The 10,172-nt window shown below is 46.5% G+C and overlaps 1 protein-coding gene across 2 annotated transcripts in view; it reads left to right on the top strand.

The window, feature by feature from the left end:
- The window catches only part of abr (ABR activator of RhoGEF and GTPase), a 55,007-nt gene that overhangs the window by 41,841 nt on the left and 2,994 nt on the right, over positions 1-10,172 (top strand). For both annotated transcript variants that reach the window (XM_062960725.1, XM_062960726.1), the window contains 6 exons: positions 2,028-2,087; positions 2,185-2,294; positions 4,542-4,681; positions 4,769-4,903; positions 6,940-7,045; positions 8,487-8,634. In XM_062960725.1, the coding sequence (XP_062816795.1) occupies positions 2,028-2,087; positions 2,185-2,294; positions 4,542-4,681; positions 4,769-4,903; positions 6,940-7,045; positions 8,487-8,634 (699 nt within the window). The remainder of the gene's footprint in view (positions 1-2,027; positions 2,088-2,184; positions 2,295-4,541; positions 4,682-4,768; positions 4,904-6,939; positions 7,046-8,486; positions 8,635-10,172) is intronic.

The following is a 10,172-nucleotide window of genomic DNA, read 5'->3' on the forward strand; positions in this document are numbered from 1 at the left end:
GTGAGAGTTGCATTTCTCCTGGAACGATGGGAGTTGTCATTCACTCAAAACTATGGGAGTTGTATTTCTCCTGGAACGATGGGAGTTGTAGTTCGCTTTAAACAGTGAGAGTTGTATTTCTCCTGGAACGATGGGAGTTGTCATTCACTCAAAACTATGGGAGTTGTATTTCTCCTGGAACGATGGGAGTTGTAGTTCGCTTTAAACAGTGAGAGTTGCATTTCTCCTGGAACGATGGGAGTTGTATTTCTCCTGGAACGATGGGAGTTGTCATTCACTCAAAACTATGGGAGTTGTATTTCTACTGGAACGATGGGAGTTGTAGTTCGCTTTAAACAGTGAGAGTTGTATTTCTCCTGGAACGATGGGAGTTGTATTTCTCCTGGAACGATGGGAGTTGTCATTCACTCAAAACTATGGGAGTTGTATTTCTCCTGGAACGATGGGAGTTGTAGTTCGCTTTAAACAGTGAGAGTTGTATTTCTCCTGGAACGATGGGAGTTGTATTTCTCCTGGAACGATGGGAGTTGTCATTCACTCAAAACTATGGGAGTTGTATTTCTCCTGGAACGATGGGAGTTGTAGTTCGCTTTAAACAGTGAGAGTTGTATTTCTCCTGGAACGATGGGAGTTGTAGTTCGCTTTAAACAGTGAGAGTTGTATTTCTCCTGGAACGATGGGAGTTGTAGTTCGCTTTAAACAGTGAGAGTTGTATTTCTACTGGAACGATGGGAGTTGTAGTTCGCTTTAAACAGTGAGAGTTGTATTTCTCCTGGAACGATGGGAGTTGTAGTTCGCTTTAAACAGTGAGAGTTGTATTTCTACTGGAACGATGGGAGTTGTAGTTCGCTTTAAACAGTGAGAGTTGTATTTCTCCTGGAACGATGGGAGTTGTCATTCACTCAAATCTATGGGAGTTGTATTTCTCCTGGAACGATGGGAGTTGTAGTTCGCTTTAAACAGTGAGAGTTGTATTTCTCCTGGAACGATGGGAGTTGTCATTCACTCAAATCTATGGGAGTTGTATTTCTCCTGGAACGATGGGAGTTGTAGTTCGCTTTAAACAGTGAGAGTTGTATTTCTCCTGGAACGATGGGAGTCGTAGTTCGCTTTAAACAGTGAGAGTTGTATTTCTCCTGGAACGATGGGAGTTGTAGTTCGCTTGGAACAGTGAGAGTTGCATTTCTCCTGGAACGATGGGAGTTGTAGTTCGCTTGGAACAGTGAGAGTTGTATTTCTCCTGGAACGATGGGAGTTGTATTTCTCCTGGAACTATGGGAGTTGTATTTCTCCTGGAACGATGGGAGTTGTATTTCTCCTGGAACGATGGGAGTTGTAGTTCGCTTTAAACAGTGAGAGTTGTATTTCTCCTGGAACCATGGGAGTTGTAGTTCGCTTGGAACAGTGAGAGTTGTATTTCTCCTGGAATGATGGGAGTTGTAGTTCGCTTTAAACAGTGAGAGTTGTATTTCTCCTGGAACGATGGGAGTTGTCATTCACTCAAAACTATGGGAGTTGTATTTCTCCTGGAACGATTGGAGTTGTAGTTCACTAGAAACGATGGGAGTTGTATTTCTCCTGGAACAATGGGAGTTGTAGTTCGCTTTAAACAGTGAGAGTTGTATTTCTCCTGGAACAATGGGAGTTGTAGTTCGCTTTAAACAGTGAGAGTTGTATTTCTCCTGGAACCATGGGAGTTGTCATTCACTCAAAACTATGGGAGTTGTATTTCTCCTGGAACAATGGGAGTTGTAGTTCGCTTTAAACAGTGAGAGTTGTATTTCTCCTGGAACCATGGGAGTTGTCATTCACTCAAAACTATGGGAGTTGTATTTCTCCTGGAACAATGGGAGTTGTAGTTCGCTTTAAACAGTGAGAGTTGTATTTCTCCTGGAACCATGGGAGTTGTAGTTCACTAGAAACTATGGGAGTTCCGGGGCGGATCCGGGGATGATGGGCTTGGTGTGACTCTGCAAACTTCCTGCCTCTCATGGTCTCCCGTGTTGTGTTTTGTTTTGATTTGGCAGCTCGACCCTCAGGCGGTTCAGACCAAGGACTGGCAGGCGGACGTCATCGAGATGGACGGGGTGAGCAGGGCGAGGGCGCGGATAGAGGGGCCTCAGGACCCAGTATCCACGAGGCGTCCCAATCCCGCTCTCCTTCTCTCCGGACAACGTCCTCCAGGTCAAGGTGGAGTTCTCCATGAAGTTCACCAGCCGGGACCTCAGCCTGAAGCGGACGCCCTCCAAGAAGCAGACGGGGGTCTTCGGGGTCAAGATCAGCGTGGTCACCAAGTAATCATCATTATATTATTACTTATAATATATTATTATTATTATTATTATTATTGTTATTATTTAAAGGTCAAGATCAGCGTGGTCACCAACTTGGTGACCGGTTGGTTATAGACACCCCACCCACAGAGGACATATAATATCTACATATTATTATTATTATTATTATTATTATTATTATTATTATTATTATTATTATTATTATTATATTTCTATTATATGAAGGTCAAGATCGGCGGGGTCACCAACTTGGTGACCGGTTGGTTATAGACACCCCACCCACAGAAGACATATAATATCTACATATTATTATTATTATTATTATTAGATTTCTATTATATGAAGGTCAAGATCAGCGTGGTCACCAACTTGGTGACCGGTTGGTTATAGACACCCCACCCATAGAGGACATATAATATCTACATATTATTATTATTATTATTATTATTATTATTATTATTATTATTATTAGATTTCTATTATATGAAGGTCAAGATTGGTGGGGTCACCAATTCGGTGACAGGTGTATTATATACCCCATGGAGGGCATGTAATATAATTTAATATGTAATATATTGTAATAAACCCCACAAAGGGCATATAATATAATAATATTATAATATAGTAGTAAATTTATTGATTAGCCCTTAGACCATATCACAATAAATATATATATATAATACGTAATATATTGTAATATACCCCGCAGAGGGCATATAATATAATAATATTATAATATAGTAGTAAATTTATTGATTAGCCCTTAGACCATATCACAATAAATATATATATATAATACGTAATATATTGTAATATACCCCGCAGAGGGCATATAATATAATAATATTATAATATAGTAGTAAATTTATTGATTAGCCCTTAGACCATATCACAATAAATATATAATACGTAATATATTGTAATATACCCCGCAGAGGGCATATAATATAATAATATTATAATATAGTAGTAAATTTATTGATTAGCCCTTAGACCATATCACAATAAATATATAATACGTAATATATTGTAATATACCCCGCAGAGGGCATATAATATAATAATATTATAATATAGTAGTAAATTTATTGATTAGCCCTTAGACCATAATAAATATATATATATAATATAATACATTATATATTGTAATATACCCCACAGAGGGCATATAATATAATATAATATAATATAATATAATATAATATAATATAATATAATATAATATGTAATATAATTCAATATGCTATCTATTGTAATATACCCCACAGAGGGAATTTAATATAATATAATATATATAATATAATACATAATATAATACGCAATATATTGTAATATACCCCACAGAGGGCATATAATATAATATAATATAATATAATATAATATAATACGTAATATAATATAATATAATATGTATGTATATAATATGTAATCTTATATATTACATTATAATATAATATGTAATATACCCCACAGAGGGAATTTAATGTAATATAATATATATAATATAATACATAATATAATACGTAATATATTGTAACATACCCCACATTATAATTTGTAATATATAATACAATACAATAATACAATTTTATAATATAATAAATAATATTTCTGTTATATAAAGGTCAAGATCAGTGTGGTCACCAAGTAGGTGATGGGAAGGGAATGCTTGATGGGTCGATTATATTTACTCTGCAGATAAAATACAATATAATATAATACTAATATAATATAATAATTACAACAATAATAAGTAATAATAATATATTTCTATTATATAAAGGTCAAAATCGGCGTGTTCACCAAGTAGGTGATGGGAAGGGAATGCTTGATGGGTCAATTATATTTACTCTGTAGATAAAATACAATATAATAATAATAATTACAACTATAATAAATAATATATATTTCTATTATATGAAGGTCAACATCGGTGTAGTCACCGATTATTATATTACATTACACCACACAGAAGGAATATAATATTACAATATAATACATCATAAATCATATTACATTTGTCTACACCACACAATATAATGTAATATAATATAATATAATATAATAATAATACTATTCTACTGCTGCAGCTTTACTATTTTTGAATCGCCTCCCAGCAAAGCCAATGTATTGCACATCCATCCGGCCCCGGTCCCTCGCCCGTTTTACAATCTTTAATTCCCACGTTGTGTTGTTTTTGGGGCTGTTTCCCCGCTTCTTACCCGCCTCTTGCTCCTCGTTGTGCAGGCGGGAGCGCTCCAAGGTGCCATACATCGTGCGCCAGTGCGTTGAGGAAGTTGAGAAGCGCGGCATCGACGAAGTGGGCATCTACCGCATCTCCGGCGTGGCCACCGACATCCAGGCCCTGAAGGCCGCCTTCGACGCCAGTGAGAAATCGTGGGAGTCGGGAGTCCGAAACACCTCTGGGTCCATATCCAATTCCTAACGGCTCGCTCTCGGTTCCTTCCCGGCAGACAGCAAAGACATCCTGATGATGCTGAGTGACATGGACATCAATGCCATCGCCGGGACCCTGAAGCTATACTTCCGGGAGCTGCCCGAGCCCCTCCTCACCGACCGGCTCTACCCGGCCTTCATGGAGGGCATCGGTGAGAAGAGAGGGAAGCCCTTGCATTCCAGTCCAACCTCGGCCCCATCCCGCTCTGTAACTCCGTCCCGTTCTGTAACCTCGTCCCCGTCCCGCTCTGTAACCCCGTCCCGTTCTGTAACCCCGTCCGGCTCTGTAATCCTGTCCCGTTCTGTAACTCCATCCCCGTCCCGCTCTGTAAACTCGTCCCGTTCTGTAACCCTGTTCCCGTCCTGCTCTGTAACCCCGTCCCCGTCCCGCTCTGTAACCTCGTCCCGTTCTGTAACCCCGTTCCCGTCCTGCTCTGTAACCTCGTCCCCGTCCCGCTCTGTAACCCCGTCCCGTTCTGTAACCCCGTCCGGCTCTGTAATCCTGTCCCGTTCTGTAACCCCGTTCCCGTCCTGCTCTGTAACCCCGTCCCCGTCCGGCTCTGTAACCCCGTCCCGTTCTGTAACCCCGTTCCCGTCCTGCTCTGTAACCCCGTCCCCGTCCCGCTCTGTAACCTCGTCCCGTTCTGTAACCCCGTTCCCGTCCTGCTCTGTAACCTCGTCCCCGTCCCGCTCTGTAACCCCGTCCCGTTCTGTAACCCCGTCCGGCTCTGTAATCCTGTCCCGTTCTGTAACCCCGTTCCCGTCCTGCTCTGTAACCCCGTCCCCGTCCGGCTCTGTAACCCCGTCCCGTTCTGTAACCCCGTTCCCGTCCTGCTCTGTAACCCCGTCCCCGTCCCGCTCTGTAACCCCGTCCCGTTCTGTAACCCCGTTCCCGTCCTGCTCTGTAACCCCGTCCCCGTCCTGCTCTGTAACCTCGTCCCTGTCCCGCTCTGTAACCTCGTCCCCGTCCCACTCTGTAACCTCGTCCCCATCCCGCTGTGTAACCCTATCCCGCTCTGCAACCCCATACCCGTCCCGCTCTGTAACCTCGTCCCTGTCCCGCTCTGTAACCCCGTCCCGTTCTGTAACCCCGTCCGGCTCTGTAACCCTGTTCCGTTCTGTAACCCCGTCCCCGTCCCGCTCTGTAACCCCGTCCCGCTCTGTAACCTCGTCCCTGTCCCGCTCTGTAACCCCATCCCGTTCTGTAACCCCGTCCTGTTCTGTAACCCCATCCCCGTCCCGCTCTGTAACCCCGTTCCCGTCCTGCTCTGTAACCCCGTCCCCGTCCCGCTCTGTAACCCCGTCCCGCTCTGTAACCTCGGCCCCATCCCGCTCTGTAACCTCATGCCCGTCCCACTCTGTAACCCCGTCCCACTCTGTAACCCCGTCCCGCTTTGTAACCCCGTCCCACTCTGTAACCTCGGCCCCATCCCGCTCTGCAACCCTGTCCCCGTCCCGCCCTGTAACCCCGTCCCCGTCCCGCCCTGTAACCCCGTCCCACCCTGTAACCCCGTCCCCGTCCCGCTCTGTAACCCCGTCCCCGTCCCGCTCTGTAACCTCGGCCCCATCCCGCTCTGTAACCTCGTCCCGCCCTGTAACCCTGTCCCCGTCTCGCTCTGTAACCCTGTCCCACTCTGTAACCCCGTCCCGCTCTGCAACCCTGTCCCCGTCCCGCTCTGCAACCCTGTCCCCGTCCCGCTCTGTAACCCCGTCCTGCTCTGCAACCCTGTCCCCGTCCCGCTCTGTAACCCCGTCCCGCTCTGTAACCCCGTCCTGCTCTGCAACCCTGTCCCCGTCCCGCTCTGTAACCCCGTCCCACTCTGTAACCCCGTCCCGCTCTGCAACCCTGTCCCCGTCCCGCTCTATAACCCCGTCCCGCTCTGCAACCCTGTCCCGCTCTGCAACCCTGTCCCCGTCCCGCTCTGCAACCCTGTCCCCGTCCCGCTCTGTAACCCCGTCCCGCTCTGCAACCCTGTCCCGCTCTGCAACCCTGTCCCCGTCCCGCTCTGCAACCCTGTCCCCGTCCCGCTCTGCAACCCTGTCCCCGTCCCGCTCTGTAACCCCGTCCCGCTCTGTAACCCCGTCCCGCTCTGCAACCCTGTCCCCATCCCACCCTGTAACCCCGTCCCCGTCCCGCTCTGTAACCCCGTCCCCGTCCCGCTCTGTCATGGCTCTCCTTCCCTTGCAGCCCTCTCGGACGCGGCGGCCAAGGAGAACTGCATGATGCACCTCCTGCGCTCCCTGCCGGACCCCAACCTCATCACTTTCCTCTTCCTCCTGGAACACCTCAAGCGGTGAGTTGCCTTCCTTCCCGCTTTGGGAACCAACATGGGAATCACAAGGTCCTCTGCACCCATCGGGGCCTGGCCCCTCTCCTCCTTTCCCTTCGGTTCCTCTCCTCTCCCCTTCCCTCTTCTTTCTTCGTTCCCTTGCCTTCCCTCTCCCTCCTCCTCCCTTTATTTTCCCTTCTCTTCTTTCCTTCCCTTTCCTCCCTTCCCGTTTCCTTTCCTCCCCTTCCTCCCCTTCTCTTCCTCCTTCCTCTCCCCCTTTCTTCTTTTCCCTTCATTTCCTTTTGTTTCTTCCATCACTCCTGCCCTCCTTTTTTCCTTTCCTCTCGCCCTCCCTCTCCTTCCTTTCTTTCTTCCCTTCCCTCTCTCTTCTTCATTCCTGTTTCCTTTCCTCTCCCCTTCCCTCCCTCTTCTCTCTCCTTCCTTCCCTTCTTTCCTTTCTCTTCTTCCTTTCTTCCCTCTCCTTCCTTTCCTCTCCCCTCCCTCCTTTTCCCTTTCTTCATTCCCCTCATTCTCTCTCCTCCTTCCTTTTGTCCTTCCCTTATTTCTTCCTCTCGTCTCGCCTTTCTTCTTGTTTGCTTTTTTCTCCCATCTCTCCTTCCTTCCATCCTTCCTTCTCTCCTTTCCCTTTCTCTTCTTTCCTATAAATAGGTGTTTTTGGAAACCTATGGGTGAGGAAATGGCTGGGTGTTCATCCCGTGGCCACAGCACCACTCACTCCAGGAGTGTGCTTGTGTGTTTATGTTTTAAAAGTATTATAGTTATTGCATGAAGGGAGTAGCCACCTCAGCAGGTTGCCAAAGAAACGTAGGCGGAGCCAACTGCCACTTAGAAGAGAAGAGCAGAGTTTGAAAAGAAACCCAGTCTGTGATCTGAGAGTCACAGGGAAGACTGGTTTCAGGTTAGGGAAACCAGGGTAGCTCAGATCTCTAGTAGTGCCAGTTTAGGCAAGCCAATTGACCTACTTGAGTTTATTGGTAGAGTCTGAGTGGTAAGGGGACGCAATCCCAGTTAGATCCAAAGTGAGCAGTTTATAGTATCGGTTGTAAGAGAAGAAAAAGGTTTAAACTGAAATTCCTTTGAGAGGGAATCCATCACATGTTGAAGAAAGTGTACCTCTAAGTGAGAAACAACATTGAAACCACACGCTCTGTGCCTGAATAAACTTGTTATTGTTCTTTCAACCTCTAAGCCTCTGTCGCATATATACTAAACCAAGTTACGCTACCATCTAAAGTGAAGAAGAAGAAAAGAAAAAGTAAAAGGTCTCCTCCCTGAGTCTTTGGTGGTTGCCTCGTTGCAAACTGGTGGCAGCAGTGGGATAAAAAAGATTCCCCCCTGTCCGAAAGAGCATTAGTCGTTATAAATTTGTTATTAGTCCTTTACAAATTGGTGGCAGTCGTTACAAAGTCGTTACAAAACACCCCTCCTTTCCTTCCCATCGCAGGGCGGCCGAGAAGGAGCCGGTCAACAAGATGTCCCTGCACAACCTGGCCACGGTCTTCGGCCCCACGCTCCTCCGGCCCTCCGAGGGGGAGAGCAAGGCGCCCCTCAGCCTGGCCTCCGACATCTGGTCCCACGACGTCATGGCCCAGGTCAGGAAGCGGACGCTTGGTTTTGCTTTGCGCGGGTTGCAAAGAAGCACCACCTCAGAAGCAGCATTCCCATAATAATAATCATAGTAGTAGTAATAACAACAGGCTGAGTTTTTCCTGTTGTTTTTCACCTGGGATGGCGACATCAATGATCCAACCCTTTTTCTTTTCCACAACTGTGATGTCTGGTGTGTTGTGTTCCAGAACTTTGTCAGTCTGGATTCGGAAGTCCCACAGGATCATTGCCTGCTCATTTTCCAAGACTTTTGCAGGTTTGTGATCCCACCAGTTCTTTGCTGCTGGCAGGTGGGACTTGAGGCATTAAGTTCCAATGAATCCTTTGGGCCACATAGTTGTGCCTCTGTTTGTAGTCTGTCTGTGCGATTTTCTTACAGCAGCTGAGGATATGATCCATGGTTTCGTCGGTTTCCTTGCACAGTCTGCATTTTGGGTCATCAGCTGATTTTTCGATCTTGGCCTGAATTGCCTTTGTTCTGATGGCTTCCTCCTGGGCTGCAAGGATCAGGCCTTCTGTCTCCTTCTTCAGGGTCCCATTTGTGAGCCAGAGCCAGGTCTTCTCCTTGTCAGCTTTTCCTTCAATTTTGTCAAGGAACTTTCCATGCAATGTTTTGTTGTGCCAGCTGTCAGCACTAGTTTGTAGTGCGGTTTTCTTGTACTGGTTTTTTTGTCTGCTGTGCTTTGAGGAGTTTCTGATTTTTGACTTCAATCAAAGCAGGTTCTTCACTTTGCTTGACATCTTCTGCCAGGGCATGTTCTTCTTCTTTGACTGCTTGTTTTACTTGCAAGAGTCCTCTTGCAAGAGTCCTTCTAGGCAGATATAGCTGGTCAACATCACTGCGAGGGTGCAGTGAGTGATGAATGGTCATGAGTTTTCTTGTTTTTCTGTCCAAATTGTCCAGTTCCATCTGTGTCCAGTTTATAATGCCAGCAGTATATCTTATGACAGGTATGGCCCAGGAGTTTATGGCCTTGATGGTGTTGCCTCCATTGAGCTTGCTTTTGAGAATTTTTCTGACCCTTTGTGTGTATTCTTCGCTGACCATTCGTGAGCCAGAGCCAGGTCTTCTCCTTATCAGCTTTTCCTTCAATTTTGTCAAGGAACTTTCCATGCAATGTTTTGTGGTGCCAGCTGTCAGCTCTAGTTTGTAGTGCGGTTTTCTTGTACTGGATTTTTTGTCTGCTGTGCTTTGAGCAGTTTCTGATTTGTGACTCCAATCAAATCCTGGGTGTCTGCAAGGGGGGGTTCCGGCTGTTTCTGCTCTTGCCTTGGTTTTGGCTGCCCATCGGGTGGGGACACCTCTGTGTAACACCTCTGGCCAGGCCGATGTGACCCGTCGGCGGCTGGTGATGGTTGAGGAGGGGGTAGCTGCCTCCGAGGGAGTGTGAGACCGTTCCATCTCTCCTCCTTCAGAGCTCACTCCTTGCTTGCCCATTCCCACATTCCAGAGTCCGTTTCCCGCCACCACAGTCCATTGCGGCTGAGACGTCTCCCTTACTTCCCTTGTTCACCCGGCAGG

The sequence above is a fragment of the Anolis carolinensis genome, unplaced genomic scaffold (assembly GCF_035594765.1).
Source record: "Anolis carolinensis isolate JA03-04 unplaced genomic scaffold, rAnoCar3.1.pri scaffold_7, whole genome shotgun sequence".
Taxonomy (NCBI): domain Eukaryota; kingdom Metazoa; phylum Chordata; class Lepidosauria; order Squamata; family Dactyloidae; genus Anolis; species Anolis carolinensis.